Below are 24,717 nucleotides of genomic sequence, written 5' to 3' on the forward strand. Positions count from 1 at the left end.
TGAAAGTGTATTCAGCTTCTCTTGGTGCAAGACATAGCTTGCAGTTTCTATACTGTATGTGAGCTTTGGGGAGTCTGGAATAAAATAGTTCTCCTTCTAAGGTCTGAAAGTGTTTCAGAAATAAAATATGTTAACCATGAGCCCATGTTATAAATGAATGTGTAGCTGTTAAGCATAGTCACCTTTGCTGATTACAGGCCCTGTAGATTTTAGCATCTGAGTAACAAAGAACTTCCTCTATAATGCTGTTTGTCTGATTATATTGATCTTTGGAATGGGAATATCTTCCTAACTCATTCCAGTCTCATCATACTAGAGCAGCTCTGTTTGCTCTGATTACAAGGAAATGTGGTGGGGCAGTGCTGGTGAACGCTTGCTGAGAACAGAAGTACAATGCAATGCGAGTTCCCAAGACCCTGGCAGTTCAGCTAATGGATGCCGTGTGTCTTTTTGTTAGTGTTTGAACATCTGTTTAGTTAGTAAGCCAAGCCCCAAGGCAAGTGAGTACCTTGCTCTCTTTAGGACAAAAGTAATATCATTTGAACAACTTGTTGAAAATGTTTTGGCCCAGTGTAATTGTAACTAGCCCAGCTGTATTATAGTAAAGCCAAACTCTGTTATCTGAATGAATGGAAGGCAAAAGTTATTTCTCATCACATTATAGGCCAGATATAAAGCAGTTGAGTTGCAGGTCTTCTGGATCATAGGCTGTTTTTAATAAGTCGCATTCAAAAGGTTTGTCAACCCCCACTATTCAGAGAAAATTGTCTGCTTGGGCCAAAGCATTCTCTGCTCTTGAATGTGTGGCTAGGCTCTGCTTATCAGCCTTTGGGCTAGGATAAGTGAGCTGCTTATATGGAGAGTGTCTGTTCAATTAATTCCCTTTGCAAAAAGCAGTGTAGGTAGGATTGAAGAGAGATGGATGAAAGGAATGAGAAGAATTTGTCCTCTCTGTTAATATTTCTGCTAGTGTTTCTGCACAGTTCTGACGTGGTCTAGCCTGTGAGTTTCCATGAAATCAAAGTAGCTGCTCTGTATTAACTTCCATCCTTAGTTGTGAAGAAGGGGAAGACGATCTGCACGAACCCTGTAATAGAATTAATAGTGAATTCATGTAACTAAGATGCACTCTCGTAAATGGCAGCACTGTCTGAGACTCAAAATATTGACTTGGATTAAACATATAAACATTTGTAAAGACATCAGTAAAAGTAGTACAATTTTACACAGAACTGAATAAGAAACAAGCTGAGTTTGATCTTAATGTTTGATGCCAGAGAAGTTAGACTCTCAGATTTTTAATGATTTTCCTAGTTTTTAAAGTGGAAAAATATCTCAATTGTGCAAATCACAAAAATACTGGACAACTGTCTCTTAGCTCCACAGTGATATCCTTCCTCCTTTTTTAAGTTCTGCTATCATATTTGACTGTTTTGTCTGAGCTATGCTAGGTATCTCTACCGCTCTTTTCCAGCTCATGGTTTAGGTGTCTCTTGGCTCCAATTCATAATCTAGCATATCTTTTTGTCTCTAACTTTTTTTTTAATGATAAGTCTGAAGAGTTTATAGCTCATCTGAGTATTTGTGAGGTGTCCTCATCTCTCAGATATTTAGTGACCATATTAGGGAAGGTCTGAAGGCCCAGAGAATATGGTTTATAGGATTTGTTCTGAAAGTTTAGCGTGCTTAGCAAATTTGTAAAACAACTTCACTTGATGGCTTGTATCTTATGCAAAGCTGTAAACAAGAGGACAGTGGTCAGAGCTCGGCTGATCCACATGAGTACTTAAATAATATCTCATGGGAAATACAGGGAACATCGATTTATTCAGGTTCATGGATACCATCTCTTCTGATGAGTGACTGCTTGGAGAAGGTGTCAAGATGTGTAAAGATCATGCTATTGTACTACTCTTTCACTGTTCCAATTGACATCCCCTGAAATGTCAGGTACTGGTGTAGTGGTGCAGGATGAGGAAGCATTATTGCTGTAATTGTAGCATTCTTTCTTTGTGTAAAGAAATTCTATGATACGTATGGCACAACCTGAGCAGGTGTGCTCTGTTCTTAACTAGATTACCACTGCATCTCCCTTTCCACAGGATATTCAGCTGTGAAAAGTATCTGCCCCTGCATTTTCATAGAATCCCAATGAATAGAAACATCTTCAGTGTTGTCATGGTTAATCTGCTATGAATCTTTTAAAAGTATATCAGGATTTCTCTACATTTTCTTTAATTTTTCTTTCTCAGGCTTATTTTCTGTATCACAAAGACTGAAGCTGTTGCATATTCAGGTTGTTTTATGAATTAAAAGCCAAAAAGGCAAACTAAAGGAAAAAAAAGAAATAGCTGCTTAAGAATGGCTGCATCTACTCAGCCAGGTGATGGTGCCATTACTGTGCTCCTCTGCAGTGGAGGTATAATGTTCCCTTTGCAAAATGTAGGCAGTTGTCAGCTCTGGGGTTGATGCTGGCAGCCTGGACCTTCAAAGGTGAGAAATAGGGTCTCTAAAGGGAAGCAGATCTTTAGGAATGTGAGAAGTAAACATTGACTAGGTCTCATGTATATTTAAGATAGAAATACCTACATGAACACTTAATTGTTCTCACCTGGGAACCTAGAGCAGTCTGTCATTCACTCTGGAGCACAGGGCAAACCCAGCTCTATAGCAGCTAGCTCAGGATCTGCCTGCATCTTGCCCTGTAATGTGCTAAGTGATATTCCTAGAACTTTATTAAACTGAAATCTAAAATTTCTGTTTACTGTATGAGATACAGTAGCTCAGATTTTACAGAAAAATGCAGCTGTCATAAGAAGTGCAGTCAAAACACAAGAGTTGTCATGACTGGGCCTTCTGTATTGAATTAACATCTGACTTGCAGCTTCTTAGTGTCCTCCGACTTCACAGGGAAGAACGCCCACCCCCAGGAGACGGGATCAAATTCTGTGTTGTGCCCACTGCAGTGTAAACTGTGAAAGGAGTTGGACCCAAGGGAAGCTACTGCTCAGACTCTCACATTGCTTTTTCATGGAGCTCAATGCACTCTTCTCATGTTTCTCAGGTCACACCAAAGCAAGGCACGTTCTCCTGGCATCAGAAGAAAAGGACAGAACTTCCTGTTATATGCTCATGGAAGACAGATGGGAAAACAACCTCTTCTGTGAATGTTAACTCTCTCTTTTCTCAAGCTTATGCAGTTACTCGACATATTAGACTTCCATGCTAAGAGACTAAAGAAAACTTCTTATTTCATTCAGGTTTGCCTTTCTGAAAGCAGTGCCTAACACCTGGCAGGATGCAGCAGCAATCTGAGGTGCTTTCTGATCATGAGGAATGATGGAGCCCACTGGGAGTTCCTAGCCCAGCTCAGCCATGGCAGCACAATGGATCAGTGATCAAAGGGAACCAGTGGCTTCTTAGAAACATCACCAAGTATTCTGACAACCATTCTCATTGGCAGCATTTCAGCTTCTTGTTTTGACACTCCCCTCTCTTGTCCTTTGATATTAGAGGTCTTCATGTTAAAATAGGATCTGCATTTCTCGAGAGATAATGCCTGCAGGATGGTGTTGAAGTTGTGTGCTGTTTCTGGCCCTGCTTGTTCAGATGTTCTTGAATCATTATTTGGCTTGGCCCTGCCCCAGGTTAAGGTATTTCTAATCCATTCTGGATCTTTATAGCTTTACCTTCACCATGTCAGTAACTCAGTGTTTTTGTTCTGGAAAGTTGTTTTTTCTATTTATTTTAGTTGAAAACTGGGATTCTTGTCTGTCTTCTGTTTCCATCAGGTGAGGCTTTATGAGACATCACATGTTGTACGAGTTGACAGTGTTGTTCTAGATGTGTGGTGCTCAGGGGTGTATCATATTAGGAGATGACACCTTATACTGTGCACTTTCTTGACCAGGAGATTTGAAAAGGTTTAGAGCAGCTCCGTAATTGCTTTTGGGCAGTTCTGAACACATTCAAGCTTAAAAGATTCCCAAGGGGATTCTCTGGTTAAGGACTGAATGTCAGAGCTATGTGAGAAAACTTCAGTGTTTTTTGCAGTGACTCTTCAGAAAAATTTCTGTTATTAAAACAGGGGAAGTTAAAAACCTGGGTTTGTATTTTAGCACTAGGGCTTTGTTGAAGACAGGCTTGCTTTTAAAGTCACTTTGAGACATTAATCTCCATCAAAGGCTTTGCACTTTATGGTGGTCTGAGCACAGAGACCAAAGATGGAATTTCTTGGTCCTCATCTTCATTTGCAGTAGCAGATTGAGTCATAGCTGGGGCAGACTCTAGGGGGAGGAAGATTGTTGATTTTAAGTAAGCAGTTTGCTGCAGTGCTTGATAGCTTTCCAGATTGCAGGAGTAGAAATAGCAGTTGCAGTACCAGACAGAACTGTGGGCTTTCTCCTAGGCTCTGGCACAGGCTAGAATCTTTGAGAACTTAAATATCAGTGCTCCCACAGGGTCTGAGCATCCATGTCACACAAAACCGTTTAAGAGCTGAACAAGAATTTTACAGCTAAGACTTGGAAACGGCAGACTCTGCCTGGAGATGCAAGTGGAAAAACTGCAAATGGTATAGAGAACAATGCCATTGGGCTGATGATCTGTGTGACTTTTCATGTAGCTTTCCCAGCTGTAGACATTATGTTAATGCAGTTGTCTAATCTTTTTTGAAAGCTACTACAGTTATAGTATTCCCTCCTTGCCTGTGGTCATAAATTTTTCTGACTGATATGATGCTTTTTTATTATTACTGTAAAAGAATATCTGTTACAGTTACTGCCTTTTTATAGCAATGAAACCAGATAAATTGGCACATCCCAATCTTGCTTCACAATTATTAATTCATTGGTTCACTTGTAGCCTGCAATCGATTAGTTTTTCTTCTTTGCTTCCATCTTTTTCCAGCTAAATATTCCTCTAATCTTTCCCTGTAACTTCAATGTACATTTGCCTCCTGAGCATTGATTTGACTCATCTGTCTAATCTTTTGAGGTTCCTCAGTATTATTTCATTATACATTTGTTAGTGAGTCAGATTTTTTGGCTGGCAGCTCCAAAAGTCTGCCTGCTCCTCCTGCTGCTTTCCTCTGGAGCACTGCCAATCCCAGTCCAGGTAGGGATGCAATCCCCATCTCTTCAACATGATCCCTGTAACTACTCCAACCTTTACAGTAGTGAACCTGATCTTCTTCCTTTTCTCACTCTTTGTGCTTGAGTCAACCAGGAATTATCTTAAGGCATGTTTGTGGGGCAGCAGGGAGCCCCATAGTGCAGCAGTAATCACAGCATCACTGAGACTGCTTCATTATCCCCTGCAGTATGTTGGAGTTGCAGCTCAGCATGCTCTGGCCAAACAGTGGTCCTCTGAGAGCTGCTCTGCAGACTACTTTAAGACTCCTTGAAAGGCCTTCTCATCAGGAAGTATTTCTTAGTGAGTTGTTATCACCCATTCTGAGGATGCCTTACTGTCAGTGTAACTGCACTCACCTGGTGTAACCTTGCAAGCCACTTTGTCACTTGCAGTGTACAAGTGTAAGGTGCAGAGTTGGCAGGGAATCTCTTGAGAATTTTTTTCGTAATGATTACAATCAATTTTCTCCTGTTCTGTATAAAAAACATCTAAACAACACGGGATTTAAAGAAATATGAAACGTGAACCTTTTCCTTAGAGCAGGAAAGATTTTTTGCTTCCTGTAGTCCTGATGTAGACTCTTAGCATTTACTTTTTTGTTTTGCAAGGAATAGATCATATTTCTCAGGGACTGAGTATAATTAGAAGAAAAACAAACTGAAAAATAACCCTAAAGTAAAACAGAGGTACATAAGAGTGTGTGAGCACATGCCCAGGTGGGATGGAAGCAAGGAGTGAGACTTATTGTCATAAGATATGCTTGCAATTTCATTACAACATGGAACTTGTGTACAGAGGAAGCAGAGGAGCATTTTCTATCAGTTACACAGCTCATGCACAGTATATTTGAGCTATATTTCTGAGTCACCCCATGGAGTGCACTGTTTCTTTTCCCATCCACATATGTCCATCATTTCAGACTTTCTAATCACTGGAAGCATGCTATTGATTTTGAGATGTGTCCTCAGTTTGCTGTATATTTCATGCAGCGACCTCATGCAGCCAGGAAAAACAAACAAAATAAACCCAACCAAAAATGATTTCAGGACACCTTCAGTCTACCTTTAAGGAAAAGAAGGATGTCTGCAAACCATTGCAATGTATTTACAGTCCTCTGGGAATACTGGAACTGAAAGAGAATCACCATTGCCATAGTGGGTATTGATCTCTGCAGGGCAGGTCCTTGCCTTCCTGGGAGAATTCAACAACTTCACACCAAAATACAGAGAGTGAAGGGTGTGTAGGGTATCTCGTGGTATATGCACAGCAGCACCAAATTATAACAGTTGTGTCAGTCTAGCATATTGTGATTTCATTTGCAGGCAGTGCAGTCACTGAATTAGATCCGACAGATTCTGTGCTGGCAACTGTACATCTGCTTGCCATGCCCCATTGCTCCAGCAATCCACAGCAGAGCCCTCCTGTGTCATTCTACAGCTCTATTTCTTATTCCATCTGTTTGTCATTCCATAGTTTCTTGAATCATGGAGAGACTGCTATTGCTTCTGAGATGTGTCATAAGCTTGTCGCGAACGTTTTCTTTCCTTTAATAGCTCCCTCAGCCAGGCAGTGCAGTTGGAAGATACAGTAAGAGGAACTGACAACTTATTCCAGCTGTTGTGCTGAAGCAAATGCCAGTAGCTCTCCTGCGTGTCTCCATGCTCTCGGTCCACATTGATTTTCTGTTATTCTTGGCAGAAATACTGAGGCCTATTATTACAGCCACTTAAAATTAAGGGGCCCTCTTCTCCTGAAGTGTTAGAACAAGAGAGGTTTTACCATTATGGGGATGAGGAAAATAAGTGCTTGTACTTTAAAGGACTACTGATGTAAAAGCGAAGGCCAAAAACCTTATTCCTGTTCTGAGTTTTGTATGCTTCATCCTTTCTGTGCTTATTGAGGTAAAATTCATTGCCATCGTTGTTAGCTATGAAGAATTATATTCACTGTGAAGTTAACTCATGTGGATGGATTTAAAGTCCCAGCTTAATGTACAGCTCCTCAATATCTGTCTCAAGCAGTGACAAAGTTCTCGTGCCCTAGGGCTGCAAGTGTTTTGTGGGGCAGTCAGCTAGATACAGAAACACAGTCTGTCTTGCACAGTGCTGAAAGAAGGGGTGTGCGAGCAGAAGTTGTCTTCCCTGTTCCCTGCTACTCCCTCCCAGTAATTTTATGTCTCACAGCCTTTTTGAACCAAGAATGGTGAGCATGACCTTAGGGAGATTTTCTTTGTTTTTCTTCTTCTATTTTTTTCCCCCCTCCCCTCCCTGGTATGAGGAGCAATTATTTCTTCCTAGAGAAGTGCAGTCAATGCTGTGCCCAGAGGCCAAGTCATAATGTGTTCGACCCTTTGCCTTGGTCACCAACCTACATTTCATTCAAACACTTTGGTAAATGGTGGCACTTTTTGTGTCTTTGAGATATTTATATAACAGGAGGGAAGATTAGTACTGGAGGTATCTCCTACTATTTTGGGGCCTCGGCTGCCTGCCAGCTTTACTTCTTGAGAAGCAAGTGTTTAGTTTGAGTATGAAGAGAGTGACTCATTCTCCTCCTTGACGTGCTTTAGTATGTGTAATGAGTGCTGATTTACATGGGGGATGCATTGAGGCTCTGCTTGAGCTGACTGCACTTGGGACACTCTAATCTCACATGTGGAAAGAGGAAATGAGTTAATCTGCAGTTAAATATAGAAGTGCTGAAAGAGGTGAGGGTGGGAGGGAGTGATTCTAATCTCACGTAGGTTGGGGTCGGGCAAGAGTAATGTCTGTATCTAAGTGGTATTACCCTGGAGTAAGTCATATGTCGCCTCTGTGGACCTGACAGTATTAGTTAATGGAAAACTGAGACAAAGTGAGAATGTGCCCTAAGCTCTGGCATCACTGCAGTATTGTTCTTTGTTTCCCGTCTGCATGATGCTGACACTCTCTCCCTTTCAAAGGAGAACCACTGGATTATGGAAATAGGCAGTTGTGCATCGCTGATGACTAAACTTAAGGGTGGATCAGTGCTGATAGCCTTGGTTCTACGTGATCATCCTAAAGATATAATGTGGTTTTCTTCCTTTATTTTGCAGTGTGTGATTTTCTGTTGGTTCTTGTCCTCAGCTTTGAGCTGGGAGTGCAGGAAACTCAGGAAGCCAGGATGCAGGCACAGGACTTTATTCTCTTGTTCTAATGTGGTTTCCTGATCAATGAAAACTTCCTTGAAAAGCACTGTTGAGTCTGCTCCATTGATATCCCCTTCTCTTCTCCCTAAGAAGAGAAGAACATGTGCAGATGTTCTTGAACTCCGCATTGGACTGAAAGCTGCCACTGACCATCTGCAACCTTCATGCCTGTGCTCCTGTTGGGAAGGCTGCATTATTGGATGCCTTACTGGTACATATTAGCTGCTTCTGAGCAGTTTCTGTCTGCAAGGCCCACCTGCTGGTTTACCCAACCAGAAAGACTGTCACACCTGAGCAGAGGAGGGTCCTTTTGTGCTGGGCTGACACTGCTGACCAGAAACTGTGTGCTGACCACACTGCTGGGGAAGAGATGAAGTAGATATTTCTGGCTCCCTTAGGCAGGCAAAAGCAAGCTGTCAGGTACTGAGCTCAACAAACCTGGAAGAGGAATTTCAGCAACAGCCAAGAGGAGCTTCTGCTCAGAAGACTTGAGCTCATGTGTTATGTGCTGTGTTTTCTCAGTACAGTTGAATCCTGAGTAGCCTGTGTAAGGAATTTCTGTTTGGAGATCACATACCATGTGGGTCATGTTTGTTGAACAGTGGGTGAACAAAGCCACTGGTTTATATAAACTTACTAAAATAAAAGGTCCATCAGTTAGAGGAACTCAGTCTTATAATGGAGAAGAGCTAAGATAGCTTTTATAGAATGGGATCAAGCTGGGGATGCATCTGTTCCTCTCTTTTTGAATTCACTGGTATTCTTTTGCATGGTTTGGCCTTGCATGCAGGCTGTTAGTATCACTGATCTCATTGGCCCGAAGCAGTTTCTGTGAGTTGATCAGTCCATAGACACAGACTGAACACTGGCCATCTGTTTATAAGCAGTCCATATATATCACATATGAATAGTTTGTTTGATAAAAATGTAGTAAATGATCATAAAGTTAAGCCATCTGCAGTGTTACTATTAACAATAACAGACTGATTCACAATATTGTTATTAATTGTAATGAGCTCAAGTGTTTCCAGAATCTCATCTTTGCTGTGCTAGCTAAGGATGGTGGTGTTGTGTGTGATACTAAACTAGAATGGATAGGATGAAATGGCTCAGATAAGATGTTTTTTAAAGATTTGTTGATAGCTTTTCTAATCTGAACCACTAGTCTTATGACTTTCAGGGTTGAAGAATATTGCTGTATGAGACCATATTGCCACATGAGACCAAGGACAAGAAGCAGTTGCTCTTGTTGAAGACGTTACTGTCATGCTCCCTACCATGCTCGTGCTTCTTGCTGGGTTTGCTCACAGCTTTCCCATTTGGATAGTGCATTCAAATACTCTGATAGCTTCCAGCTGATGGGACGGTGACAAACAGTTTACAATTGCAGCACCCTCAGTCTCTCTAGATAAATGTAGGTGCCTGCTTCCAGACTTAGAAGAAATACGGGCTAGAGAAAGAGCACTGTGCCAGGAGTCAGGAACCATGGTTTCTTCCTGGCCCTGATCCTGGTATTATGTGATCCAGGGTCAAATTACTCCTCATCTATGTGTGTTTCTCCTTCATTCATCTTTTCCATTTAGATTCCTTGGAAAATGAACTCCCTGTTCTTACGTGGGTAGTAGCAAAATAATAATATTGTTTTCCTGCTAATCTTAACAATTTTAAGTGCCTCTTTTTCTAAATGGCTGCAGAACTGACCTTCAGATCTGAGTACTGTTTAGTGTTTTTGATTCTTTCTTCCCAACCCTTTGCTTTTCCACAGCAAAGCTGGCCCCACACTGATGTATTTGATTATGTTTTCATTGCCATTGTACTTGCTTTGATTTTGCAGCTCAGTGCACAGTGCACAGGGCCCCATACAAACAACGTGATGAAGTCAAGCAGGGTCAGCTCCTTTCTCTTTTCACCTTGAAAGCAATATGAAACTCCTGTGTTTCTTTTGCTTAGCACCTCCAGTTCTAGAGCCAGAGGCTGTGTGTGTCTGCTGCTGTCCCATCATGTTCAGGTGTGAGATCACGTGGACAGTTTTCCACTTCTTCTGATGGGGGTGTGGGAGCTGTGCTGTCTGCTGGGTCCTTGGGTGGGATTGCACAGTGAAGTGTGCAAAAGCAATACACAAACTACAGTGTACTGAGCAGGTGTCCATGCCTGCATTAGGTGTTGCCTGTGCTCTCAGATGTACGCATAGACTTATCTTGCTGGATCATGCTTGGCCACTATCTATGAGAAAAAGTTTTTTCCTGTTTTCAGACTCTCCTTTTTGCTTTTGGCAGTGTTGCTTTCTCCATGGGGATGTGGTTGTGGTTTGAATGAATGCGGCCTGTGTCCAGCCTTTTAAAGAAGTGCCAGGTTGATGGTTATTGGTCTGAGAAAGGGAAAAGGAGCTGGATAGCTTGTTGTAGCATGCTTCTGTGATGTTGTCAGGCATTGTATCAGCCTTCAGAATAAAGAGAAACACCAGGAAACACTCAGCCTTGAGAAACACCAAGAAAAGTGTGGACCTTGTGATTTTTATACTTCCCATCTTGTTTCTAATCTTCCCTTCCTCTGTCACTCTAAAATGCTCTTCAATCAGATCTGGGTACCTGGACAGGCTGAGGCTTGATGCATTAAAGAAATGCAAACCACAGCTTGTCCTGTGCAACCATAGTTATTGGACAGAGGATCTGAATGCTGGGGAGCTCGAGGAGTGTTTAGACCTTACCATTGCTGTTGGAGTTTTATTTATTTCTATTTTTTATTTATAGTTTTTCCTCAGTTTGCTTGATTTTGGCACTCACTTATTTCTTAACAGCATCTGTTCAGAGTCCTGGGCAGGAGCACAAGTTATGTTCTCTTGTGTGCTGCTAGTTGTGGCCAGCTGAGCGCAGGCCTGGCAAGCTGTCTGGTTGTGCAGGACATGCTCAGGTTCCTTCTGCACTACTTGGTGGAATGTCTTCCTGTAGAACATCCTATAATGATAGAAGCATGAAGGTTGAAAAAGACTGCTGGTATTATCTAGTCCAATTGTCATCCTACAAACTCCTTCTAGTGGACTTTTCTGTTATAGTAGAAATCAAGCTGTAGCAGCAGATAAGACAAGAACACAGCTGAAGTCTAATAAAGTTAGAATTTAAGTGTCAAAAACCTTTTCAGAAATGTCCTCCATCTCTGATGCTGCTGGATTCCTTAGTTTTGCTGCCTCTGGCAGGAGGGGGAATTCTGTCACTAACAGTATTGGGTGTAAAGTTTGTTAAAGCTGAACCTTTTTGTTACCTCTGCATTGCTTTTTACCAAAAGTAGTTTCTTATGGTCCTTCAGGGACTTATTTCCAAGAGGAAAGGCTGAATGATTAGCTGTCCCTTCTGGGTAGGAATACAGCCAGCCATGGTCCACATCTGCTTTCCCACATCCTTCTGTGCTCCCTGGCCAAGGTCTGTGTGAGAGCTTTCTCCAGAGCAAGGTCACCACCAGGGCTCCTTTCGTCCATTTTTCATCCTTCTCCTCTCAACCTAGCTGTTAGTGCATGAAACGAACAGCATGTTTTCTAGTTTTAGGTGCTTTTGTTAGTGTCAGCTTCTTGTCCAGCTGCAAAACCAGGGCTTGACCTGCAACTGGAATCTTAAGATCATGTTGATGCATGCTCCAGACAACCTGCTATAAAATTTGTCTTCCCATAACTGGCAAATGATCCTTTCAACTGTACTATCTAACATACAAGACTATTTGTGTGCTTACATCTATTCAATTTTACCTGTTGGAGATGAGGAAACTACTAGACTGTACTAGACAGAAAACTGATTTGTTTCATCTTGTGTCTTCCAAGGACTATTTCAGATCTATTAAAAATCTACTGGTTCATTTAAGCTCACTGTTCATGATATCAGCAAATCCTGAAAGAAAACCTGAGACTTCAAAAAAACAAAAAAGGAACCTGCTATTACTGGTGGTCTGTGGGCATGTTCTGAGATGGCTCACATGCAAGGTCTCTGATGTTCTCTGAGAGATTTTACCCCTGATCATCACCTTTTCTCCATGCCATGTTTACCACCACCTGTACTTCCTCAGCACACCCAATCTGTGAGACTCTTTGGCTGGAGTAAAACTGGTGTTTTACTGGCCCTTGGAGGTTCTGGACTGACATTGCTCCTCAGAAGAGGTGACCCCACTCCTCTCAGAGCCTGAATAAAACACAGTAGGGGTTTGTTAGTCATCCAGTGTAGGTGTGTAATTTGACCAGCTGATCTCCTCAGGGTCTTTCTGATGATACTACATACAGGCAAGTGCCAGAAGGGCATATTGCCCTCTAGTGAACCCCCTCTTCCACTCAGTGCAGAAGCAGCATTGGGAAGCTATCTGACTAGTTCAGCCCATCAAATGACATCTAGTTATGCCTGATAAATGATGTGATTAAACTCGAGTGGTATCAATACTTACCTTACTGATTGACATGCATAGATGGCTTGCTAAAACCAGGATGCTGTTAGTGTTATTGAGTGAAACAGTAAAGTTGTACAGCCATCTGTCGAATCAATGTCAAATATAACTGTTTAGATTTAATACTGGACTGGGGTTAAATAGTCACACTTAGTAACCATCAACACTCAGAGAATCTGTCCTCTGTAAATTCAGCCTCTGTGGCTCTCTAGCTGTGTACTCTAACCAAAGAATTTGTCCAAAGAGAAACTGATGCATTTCTTAGGGGATCTCTTGGCATCAGGGTGCTCTCATCCTGTGATGGTTACTACTGCTAGCTCTCAGCCTAGGCTTTGTATCAGACAAATTTATTTATGCATTGGGGATAGCTGAATAAGATGTGCATTTACTTATTTCTCTGCATTTTGCAAACCAGTATTTCAAATTAAGCTGAAATCAGCAGTGATTTACATTAGCAAGCAGGCTGTAGGTTGAGAGGAGGCGTGAGTATTTGTGCTATTCAGCTGTCCTTGCTGCTTGGGAGGGGATCTCTAGCAGAAAGACAGGAAAAGATGTGGTTCAGCCTTCCCTGGAGACAACCCTAAGGATTGGTTCTTACATAGGGGATGCTATGATGTGGATCTGCACAGCCTGCTGTTTGTACTAACTGCTTCCTTCATGCTAAGCAAAAGGAATTAGTTCTTCTACATGTAACAGTAATTCTGTGAATGGCTGATTGCTTTGGAACAGATCTCTTTGTAGATGTATTGGACAGCCGGACCAGTGGCACTCACAGTGCTTTCTCCCCATTTGCCTTTTGTAGGTATGTGCTGTGACAGAACAGTTGTATGTGAAGAAAAGCTGGAGTGGAAGTCACTGGCAGAGGATCCTGCGCTTTTCAGCTGGGCCTGAAGAGTTCAGCCAGCTGACTGTGGTGAGCAACTTGCAAGACAGGAAGGAGCATCTCATGGGGAGACCTACATGAACAGACAAAATATCTAGTGCTTGAAAAAGGATCGAGCTCTGAGTACTACTTTGTGGTGACTCATGGATGCATTTGATCCTTGCTGGGCTAACAGTATTTTAATTTACTTTTTTAAATCTTTGGATATGTTCCTTATTTACTGTCTGCGTTTTGATGTCCTTTGCTGATTCTTTTGATGTTGATACCAATAAGTACTTTGTGCCTTACTGTGTCAGGAACATATAGTGTAGGTTAGATTTGGGAATTGCATCAAAGGTTAGGGCTTAGGGTAAGGACCAAAGTTTAGCAATTGGCCTTGAATGGGTTATGAATCCACATTTAGTAGCAGTGCATGCAAGCTTTAGACTTAGACGTGGCTACCAGACATTGAATTAGAGGATAGCTTTGGGTTATGGCAGTAGTGGGCTGGGTTATTTACTTCATCTGTAAGAGTCTACTCAGTTAGGCATGAGGGAATATCAAGATTCATGGCTTGACCTCGTGTTGGTTTGGAGCAACAGAAACCTTGTGCTCTCTGAGAAATGAAAGCCCATGCTATTGAAGAGAAAGCTGGAGAACCTTATAGAATCTGTCAAACTGAGTTTTCTGTAGTTTTCCTCCTACTGCTTTAAAGCAAAATTGCAACAACCTGCTGCTGAACTGGCGTAATTGCTTGCAACAAGAATATATGTTATTCTTCTAGAGCTGAGCCATTTTACATCAAATCTGTATTTGATCCTGTCCTTTGGCTGCCAAAGGGCTGCATCCCCTTAATGTTTTTGCTTTAAGAGAAGGGAACTCCGTAGTGAGTTTTCCTCCAGGTGGAAACATGCAGTATGCTGTCAGGTATTTGGCTGGAAAAAAGCATCTCCAAGAAGCCTGGATTGTCACAGACATCCTGAGGAGCCACAGAGCCTCCCTCTTGCTCAGTCTTATGGCCATTAAGTGATATTTAAGGTGTGGCACACCTGTACTTCAATGAGTGCAGCAGCATTCAGTACCAAGACTTGGTTAGTCCATGTAAAGATTTGGAGGAGAATGGTTTACTCTAGCCTCAGTTCCTGATTAGGTGGAGCTTTTAATAGCTCTTTTTGTTATCCTTTTATGTGAGAGAAAATACTTGTTTTTTGTATTCTGACTCTTCCTCTTGCCAGAAACTTACAGGAATGCAGAGGAGTATTTGTACATCATGCTATGTTACGTTTGTTTTTTTAGGATCTAATTAAGGTACTCTGCACATGTACCACTGCAATGTACTCTGCAGATCAACTGTTCAGTTGAGACCTTTAGCTTAGACATCTGGCTAAGACACAATTGCAGCCCTGACAAGTTGGACCAAAGGAAGAGAGAGGAAAAAATATGTATATTAATGATGTGAATAGTTTGTGAGGGTGTTGGATGCTACTGGGTGAGAGATCTCTACCTCAGCACAGCTGTACAAAAATATTTATCTAGCCAGGGCAACAGGAAGCAAAGTAAGTCTAAGAGAACAGAGTGAGGAAATCCTGGCCATGTCTTTTGCTTTCTTAGGTGAGGACCTAGGTATCAAAAATGCTCCTGACTCCAAGGCTGTCTAGTTGATCCATTTGTTCTTCTCTAAAAGGAGAGAAATTACCCTTACTGCATGCAGAGAACTGCTGTAGAGGTTCCTAAAGGCTTGCTGTGCTCATTGGTAGCTGTTTCCCAGGACTTGTGGGTCAGTTGTTGCTGCCTTCCCAGTTCTCTAATTCGCTGCTTCAAGTGAAAGCTGAAGGTTACTCAGATGGGCTGCTGTAAGGTGCACCTAGTCCTTTCGTTGCTCCATGGCATTGTTTTGGCTCCAGCTGGTCACACCAGCTGCCCACTGTGGACTATAAAAGAGGTTAAAACGGGGCAGTATGGCACCATAAACCAGAATAGTGAGTATGTAGGAAGCAGGAAAACAGTTTTTATTTTTTCTGTTGATCTTTTGGAAACAGATGGGGAGTTGATGAGGCAGAGATGCTGGAAGGGACAGTGTGTTTCAACTGTTTTCCTTAATTTCTTCCCAATCTGCTCATAGATTCATAGCTCTTGCTTATTCGCTGCAGGGTAGTTAGTGTAAGACATGAAAACTTCACTGCCCCGGGTCTCCAGAGATTGGTGTTCCCCAGAGACTGTTGAGCTGTGGTTTTTCAGCTAAGAGACTTCTGAGATATGGGACTGTGGGAGCAGCTCATGGCCTGATGAGCAAGATCTTTGCTTACTTCATTCCGAGTTACCACAGTGAAGGGTCTGAATTTCCTGGAGAAAGATGACAACCCAGGAGTGTCTTGACAGAGTCCTGTACTGACACTGACAGGCCAGTCCTGCCTCTCTAAACAACCAATGGTTGGTTTTTTTTTGTTTGTTTGTTTGTTTTTGTTTTTTAATTTGTTCAGAAGCCAAGAAGAACCTAATCAGAGCCCAGCAGTGCACCCACCAGCAGTCATTATCATTCCTTAGTCATCCAGTTACTGTTTCTCTCTCTGACAAGAAATGTTGGTGTGGTGGAGAGGACATGGGGAAAGTTTGGCTTTTCTTTTAGTCTCCCTGGAGATGTTTAGGCAAATTTCCTTGCACTGTACATATATTCAGGTGTTGCCCTAGAGGACATTTGTAACTTCAGTGATGCCTTTAAAGCATTGTGGCAGTCAGAGCTGGTGGGGGAGGAATGGATGAGATGGGATTGTTAAACCCTTCTTCACTCCCAAAGGCAATGACTTGCTGTGAGATCTGATTACCTTCTCATTAGCTTTCATAGTTACAGATGTATCTGGTTAATAATTCCAGACAGATGGCCGAGTTAGTCAAATCCATTTTTCTCCTCTGCCTGATGTTTTGAGACTGGATATTTGTTAATTGTGCATACACAGTAAGTGCTGTAAGCAAAACTGCCGGGACTTTATTTCTGTGAATGCACAAAGTTCTCTGCTGGAAAACACCTTATCTCTTGGCTTGTATCTGCAGTCCTGGAGGACAGAGAACCAAAGATCAGTCAGATTTGATATTAGATCCTTTTAGTATTTAAAAGGGGGATAGAAGAAAGAGGGGAACTGGCTCTTCAGGAGGATCTGCAGTGATAGAACAAGGGGAAATGGTTTTGGGCATAAAGAGAGTAGATTTAGGTTGGATATAAGGAAAAAGTGTTTTATAGTGAGGGTGGTGAGACACTGGAACAGTTTGCCCAGAGATGTGGTGGAAGCTTTGTACCTGGAGTCACTGAAGGCCAGGCTGGACCACACTGTGAGTAACCTGATCAAGCTGCAGGTGTCCCTGTTCATTGCAGGGGATTTGGGCTAATTGGCCATTAAAGGTCCCTTCTAACTCTAAGGATTCTGTGATTCCATATTGGCTTGTCTTTTGCAAAGGTGTGGTGAAGTGCATTGCAGGAAAATGCTGAGATGAATGGACAGCACAGTCTGAATTTTCTTTGTGGCTACTTCTCCTAATTCCCTTCTTTACTGCTCTTTTATCTCTTCTTAAGCCACTGTTGATGGAATAGCTGGTAAGCTCAGCTGCTTGCCTGGAGACTGCAAAATACTTAGTATTTTGAGCCTGTAAAAAAAGTGAGAAAGTTTTACCAAAAAACAGCATATTTACATGTCATGTGGGAGATAATTTTCTCCTGACTGTACCTTAAGCTTGTTCCTCAGCAGCACAAAAGTTGGTAACTGTTAATAACAGTTGGTAAAATAATGGTAAACAGCTAATGCCATTACAAAGCTTTTAATATTGATTAGATTGTATTCAGTTACTTTCACAGCCAGTAGTGCTTTTCAACTGAATGACAGTCTGATTGGATCAGTAAGGATCAGATATTGGTTAGCTAAGCTTGATTTAATAATAGTCATCAGTTGTTTTTTGTATTAGTGGAGCAGATCCAGCAGTTGCTAGACAGTGTGCAGCAGGAGATTGCTGAACCTAATCCAGAAATCACAGTGTTCAGGTTTTACTTCTGTTTTATCCAAGTATAAGTGGCAATGCTGGCTGCAGAGGGGTGGAGTTGCTGATGTGCAGGTGAGGATGCATGTTTCCTTGACTGTGTGGTGTAACTACCATTGATTTACTCAGGACTTAGATAAGCATGACAGTCCTAAGCTTTTCCTCCTGCAGTATTGCATTTAGCAGGCTCTTAATTTTACAAAATTTCTTGGGCCAGAGACAGCAATTATTCAAGGTAGGACAAGGTTATACTTTTTGTTATGTGTGGAAGTGTAGATGGGTTAACAGCTCAAGTCTGAGAGTTTAGATGAGTTAGTAGCTGGGATGAAACTTCTGCTAAGGAGGCTGCTGAACAGCTGGTTGCTCCCAGCCTCTGTCAGCATGAGGCAGTGCTTCCCAGCTCCTGCTGACTTCTTAGTTCAGTGGAAACCTATGTCTCTGTCTGAGGTCTCTGAAGATGTTGCAGATCTCAAATCTGGATCAATTCTAACCCTACCAGGTAGTAATTTGGGCTGTTTTAAATGATGGATCAATAGTCTACGGTGCATCTCTTCTTTCCAACAGCCAGGAGGGGACACTGAGAGAGTTCTTTGATTCAGTAAGGAAGTTTTCTCAACTGTTTAAGAAAGATTTCTAGCTGTTTGCCTTGTAGCCTACACTTCTCTCTGTCTCTCTCTGTCTCTGTCTGTCTGTTTCTCTCTCTCTCCACTTAACAGGCTGTATGATTTCACTAAATTAATACATACATTACTGTTACAAGGGTCTTTTGCTAGCCCTTAATTAGCCCTATAGACTTGCTCCTACTATGAGATTGCATGCTTATCTAGAGTTGTTAAAAAGCTTGTATGCATGTTTACATGGAGTCTTCCTCAGTCTCTGGTGACAGTTTGAGCTCTTTCACGCCACAGGGATCAGTGTAAGTGCTTCCTGAGTCCTTATGCAGTTGCACTGTGCTGTCTGGCAAGCTGCAGGGGCTGGCTGCAGTGCTGCACTCTGCAGTGACGCTGGTTCCCATAGTTCTCAGCTGGGGAGGACTGTGCTACAGAGTTCATTCTCAGGTCTGAAACATTCAAAAGGATCAGGGTGTTGGAGGTTTGTGGCAAGGTGGGGCTCATCTCTGAACAGAAGTGTGCTGTAGAAGTATCCCAACCAGAACTGGGGTGGCTGTTGTGTAACAAAGCAGAAGCTCCAGCCCAGCAGGACCAGGATCCTGGGTGAGTGAGTTTTCTCAATCATGGTGCTGGGTGTAACTCTAGCAACAGCATGTTATTTTGGCTGAGTTTTGTTTAGTGAGTCAACCCCCAGTACTCAGAGGAAACTAAAGTAAAAACACAAGCATGATGCAAGTGCACTTGTCTGCAGAAACTTCATAGCTTTTACTTAGCATCTCCCAGATCTTCCAGAAGTACCTTATTTTTGAAAACTGCATTTCACTGCCCTATGCATGTTGGGGCAGTATTAAATAACTAGTGTGGCTGTGTGATATTTATCAAAACAAACAAACACCTCTATAGATTGTACAGCATGATTTGCTGGGTAGCTTATAGTGAGAATAGCCCACTCTCTCCTGTGAGAGAATCTGTGTATGAATTTGACAGCAAAACAGATACGATAAAGGTAGGTTTTCCAGGGGCTAGAGCAGTGGTGTAGAATGTCCTAGAGCTGGGATCTGTCTCTGTTATGCCAAATGCTTTCTTTGTTGTGTAGATTGTTTTATCTATTTTTCTTTCAGTTGATATGATAATCATAGAATCATTAAGGTTGGATAAGGCCACAAGGATCATCTAGACCAACCATCTATCCATCCCCACAGTGCCCACTAACCATATTTGTCAGCACTGTGTTTACCCTTTTCTGAACACCCCAGGGACAGTGACTCCACCACCTCCCTGAGCAGCCTGTGCCAGTGCATTGCACTCTTTCTGAGAACAAATTTTTCATTATATCAGACCTGAACTTCCCCTGGTGCAACTTGAGGCCATTCCCCTTGTCCCGCTGCTGTTATCTGGGAGAAGAGGCCAACAGCAACCTCACTAAACTTCCTTTCAGGGAGTTGCAGAGAGAGATAAGGTCTCCCCTGAGCTGCCTCCCAAAAATGCGGATACTGTGGGAGAAAAAATACGGCAGCAGTTGCGCAGCAGTAATTGCCAGGATGACTGCAATGTACTGCATAGTATCCTAGATGACTGCATATTATCCTATGCTCTTGCTATGAGATGGTAGTAAAACAGCAGCAAAACAATTATACTTTTTTATCTTGCACTCAGGATTGACTTCAGGGAAGAAAAAAGAAAAAAAAAAAAGAAAAAAAAGGCATGTGGCTGTGCAGTGCTTCCTGCTCATTTCTGCCCTCACCCATGTGAAACAGCAATTTCTGTGAAGGTTCTCCAGTTTTCCATCCAAGTGGTTATCTGGAGCAGAAACTCATCTCTCCTTGCCAGGGTATTTGCAGGTTGTCTAGGCTGCTTCCTGAAATGTTTTACCCAATCCCTGCCCTGAAATTACCGATCTGACTTTGGGTCTGGGCACACCTCTGGATCCTTCCCTACTTTGTCTCTGCATAGATGCTATTCTCTCATTCATTAGCTGATATTTTTGTACTATGGTTTCTGCCCAAAAAAACTCTGTGATCAGGCTCCAGAGCTGAATTGGGAAGGAGATAAAGGAGATCATCTTTGGGTGGTGAGAGAAGTCTCCTGTTTTATACTGTTGTCTAAACTAGTATGCTTCAAGTAATTGAAGGTGATGATTGCATAGTTTACAATGGACAGTGTTGTGTGGGTTTTTTTTGTTTATTTGTTTATTTTTTCTTGTCTTTCCTGTTTGTTATTAGAAGTTTTGTACACCTGACTTTTCAGGGTCTAGAACTTGAATCCCAACCTGAATTTTGTGAGTAGCCTCTGATACCTACTGGGGTAGAAGACTCCAAAACTCCAAATCTGAGCTCCCTGTGGAGTTAGTCTTTAATTGTGGGCATGGGAACCCTTTGTGTACTGTAATCAGTTACTGCAAAGTACATGTTTAGTAATGGGGATTGGTCTTTTTGAAGCAGAATTGTCCAACCACTTCTGACTCCTTTAGCCAGTGTACCAAGTCAGAATTGTGCCTTTATTGGCCAAGAGTTAAATGCTTCATTTGATGAGAGATAAATATTGGGGTCCTAAATGTATATTGGGCAGCAAATAAAAAGGGGGCATGCTGCTAATCAGAATTTCACAGTGCACTGGTATGTATTTACACATGTAGAATTTGGAGACCTTTGTACTGTCCTTTGCTAATGTTTTACGGAGAGTCTGATGTTACTGTAAGTGTTGAGCCACATACTAACCTTCACTCTGTGCCCTTCTGCAATCAGCAGCTCTGGCCATCTGTGTTGCTTTCTGGGCCTTGCTTGCTAGGAGATGCTTGCCTTGCAACAATTTTCAGTACATTTTTTCGTCACCTGGTTTGACAGCTGATCAATGCCTGTATGTGTGCACTTGAGGCATCATGATCCAGAGACAGGCTGTGGGCAGACCAGACCCCTTGCCATCCTGAATGCACCACTTCAACTCCAGTGCAAGGCTGTGGAGTGGTGGAAGTGCTCAGATGTGAGGAACTGTAACGTTTTCTGGCTTAATAGATCCCCTTGTGTGTGCTATGATACCCATGGCGTGGGCATCATATAACATCTAGTAATCATTAAAGTGGTTTGTTTTCCTGTGTGTCACGTGAGGATTTATGTGAGGAATCTCAGCTGCCAAGTGCAGAAACTTTATCTGTGACCCTTTAGCTCCTACCCATTGAAATAGGATCTACCGGGTCTACTGCTAATGAAAACATTCCTCTCTTGATAGGCAGATATTTTCCAGTTATGGAAAAGAAAGAGGAAAAAGCTCTTTCTCAAGTATTTCCCATGTGCTTTAATCAAGTATTTCTACAAGGCCTGCTTGTCATTTCCCTTCTGTAGTTCATCCCATCTCCCTGCTACCACAGTGTCATCTCCCCACTTTCTGTCCCTTCTCCAGCTTCAGAGCTGCAGGAAGAGCCAGCATCTGGCCTGATGACAGTGGCAGGCGAGTGACAAGCAGGCTGGGTGGGGGTGGCTGATGGTGAGCAAGCTTAGTGACAGCATGGTGTGACTAAGAACCCGCTGGCTAATAAAAGCACAGGAGGAGGAGGAGCAAAGTATTTAAGGGTGCCACGGAGAGAGAGAAAGGTTTCCACAAATTTTTTGGTACACTTCAGCAGCTAAGTGACTGGGCAGCACAGTGAAAGGTTTCCCTAACTCTTGTCCTCTTATGGGATGAAACCAAGGGCCTAAAAAAATGGCACCATTAACTGAAAAGTCTGATTCAAGGTAAGAACATTGCTGTGTTCTTTTTTCCTAGTTAGTCAAAGCTAGGCTTCCTGGAGCTGTTGTGAACTGATCTCCCAGGGCTTTACGTGGCACTGGCACCTGCTAATGCACAGTGAGTGGGTAGGTCTGCTGGGTTCCATGCACTGGCTTTGAAATTGTTTCTTTCATATGGGTAGGTATTTCCAGTTGTTGCTTGAAAAGAGAGGAGATATCTAGAATAGTCATTACATGAGCTTGTGTCCTGCATAAGGAGACTGAGCAGGTCCTAGTCTCTGTACCCAAATTACTGCATAATTCTCCTGACTGATTTTATGGGAAGGAGTGGTTGAGAGTAATTCCTGAGAGCTGAGTCCAGGGCTATTGCTAAAATGAAAGTGAGGAGAGTGGATGTGGAGTTCTCTGCAATATGTCACCTGAGCCTTGAGGAGTCAGAGGGAAGTGAAGATGAGATTTGGTGTCTGAAACTTGGCATTCTGCTATTTCAGGAGATGTTTCAAATGTCAGACCATTGTTAACCCAGAAGTTCAGTTTTCTCAGAATGTTTTCACTAATAAGCAGAGGAGCAATTGCTGTATTCTTTATTCCAGCATGTAAGTAGCTTTAGAGGCAGCAAGGTGAGCGGCCAGGACTTCAGCCTGAATTCCTGTCAGGTGTGGCTTTGCTGTCTGGCCTTGGATATTACAGCAGTCAGCCTTCTGGGTTTTGCTGGGGCCTTTTTGTGCCTGATATTCAGGCACATGAATTGGTTCCAGGGAAATTTCTCTAGAGTAGCAGTGTCAAAGGCTAAGGAGAACGACCCTGTCCAACTTCCCCATGCATCCTCAGACTTGTCAGAGGTGTGCTGGAAGAAGGTATGCCTTACTTCCTTCATACATTAGGTAGATATAGCTTGTTCTGTGATCTCCTAGAGATCATTGCAGTTGTGTTTATAATGAGAACAACTTTGGAGATGGCTTAGCTTATTCTGAAGGCATCATAAAACACTCAAAGACTGACATGCACACCTTGTTTACACTGTTCTGGCTCAGTTAGTTTCAGATGATGCATAGAACAGAGGCTTGAATCTTCTATGTCTATGCCAAGTGTTGCTTAGTGAGTGTTTGCAAAGAGCCTGAAAACAGCTAGTGCTAACAGAGGTCATGATTAACAATTGTCTGATATCATTGCCAGAGTGATAATTCAATTCCAGAGCAACTCCTCTGCCTTGCACAGCTAGGAGACTCAGGATGTGTCTGAGATGGTAGAAGGTGATCTGTGGTATTAAGGTAGTTCTTTGTAATGTCAGTGGTGCACAAGAATCTTTCCCCTACAAATATTTCACAAAAATTAGGTCAATTGGAATCTGAACTTTGTGACACCAGGCAATCGCTAATTAGTATTTCTACTTAATGAAACTTCCTCTTATTTACTACTTTGCTATTTGAGAGCGTATGACAGTAGTGAAGACAGCCTTTGTAGTCTGTGCTGTACAAAATCATGCAAGAGAAGCTACTGGATGTTGTTTAGATGATCTAATTGATTGTATTTACAGAATGCCATTCACTGTATTAAATGCAGTGTAGTGTTTGTGCGTGTCCCTCGGTCCTGTGGTCAGCTGAACGGATCCATTGTTATATGTAATTAGGGCTTCTGGAATTTGGGTCTGTTAATTTACAGCAATTCTTCTGCAGACACAAGTGGCCCCGTGTCAGAGGTGTATGCAGCTGAGTGCAGCACACAGAGCACCCCAGCTGCATGGATGGTACAAATAGTCCCAAAACAGCTTGAACTAAATGAACCTTCTATTTGTTCTGTTGGAGCATAAAAACAGCATGCTCTAGGCTAGGTGTAATTGCTGCAATTTGCCCCAAAAAAGGTAAATCTGCATAAAGGCAAATGTGGCGGTGTTGAATTCACTGCTCCTTATTAACTCTAAGTAAATGGCAAATTCAGTAGTTGTGTGTGTCCTGCTTGAAATCTTACGTAAGTTTCAGTTAAGCGTCCTGAGTTGTCCCAGGTGGTGGTGGGCTGCTCAAGCTGTTTACTGCTTCCCTTCCAGAGCTGCAGTCTGAGAGCTGTGCCCTGGGAGTCGCCCTGCATGGGCTGCACTGCTGCTTGTCTGTAGAGTGCTTGTCTGTGAGGTGTTAGTGTACTTATTGCAGATAAATCTGAGCAGAAATCAGTGCCTTTGATGCTCTCAGGTGTTGTGACTGAATACAGGATTTTATTCAAAGTACTCTAGAAGTTTCTGGACCTTTACAATGTGAGCTGCTTGGGTGTATAGGTGTTGCACAAAGGCACTTGTTTCTTTAGAAGACATACAATACACAGGACACAGCCTGTCACCATGATCTCAGCCATCAAATACAAAAACAGAGGGTGGTCACAATGGACTCAGGAGGAAGTCAAAGCCCAGTTACAGTGCGTTTAAAATCTATTGTCTATTTTTTGACTGGAAAGTTACTGATAAGAGTAGTTAACTCATCCTGAGGGAAGCAGGGAACCACCACATGTGTAGTCACTCTCCTTCCTGTCCTGTACTAAGCTGCTGCTTTCCCAGCCCTGTGTCTGTGGCAGAGCAGGAGGCTGATGGCTTAAACAGAGGACACCTCCAGCCCTACAACCGTATGTGTGTATGTCATCATCATGAGGGCTCAGTCACTGATGACAGTATTGCAGTCTATTTCTTTGCATGAGAAATCCCTGTAGACATCAAATCTGATCATGGAATTGTTTCTCAAAGTCAGGCCAGAGTTAGGAAAGGCCAGAGAAGCTTCTTTGCCTTTTAAACCT

The 24,717-nt window shown here is 42.5% G+C and overlaps 1 protein-coding gene across 50 annotated transcripts in view; it reads left to right on the forward strand.

Annotated features, from left to right (window-relative positions):
• The window catches only part of SORBS1 (sorbin and SH3 domain containing 1), a 160,770-nt gene that overhangs the window by 63,902 nt on the left and 72,151 nt on the right, over window positions 1-24,717 (forward strand). For 40 of the 50 annotated variants that reach the window (XM_072339614.1, XM_072339639.1, XM_072339641.1 and 37 more), the window contains exon 1: window positions 21,805-21,945. In XM_072339614.1, the coding sequence (XP_072195715.1) occupies window positions 21,914-21,945 (32 nt within the window). In that variant the 5' untranslated portion in view covers window positions 21,805-21,913. Of the gene's footprint in view, window positions 1-13,523; window positions 13,635-21,804; window positions 21,946-24,717 lie in introns of those variants that run through there. The other 10 variants (XM_072339618.1, XM_072339650.1, XM_072339652.1 and 7 more) reach the window with 2 other exon arrangements.

The sequence above is a fragment of the Excalfactoria chinensis genome, chromosome 6 (genome assembly GCF_039878825.1).
Source record: "Excalfactoria chinensis isolate bCotChi1 chromosome 6, bCotChi1.hap2, whole genome shotgun sequence".
NCBI classification, from domain to species: domain Eukaryota; kingdom Metazoa; phylum Chordata; class Aves; order Galliformes; family Phasianidae; genus Excalfactoria; species Excalfactoria chinensis.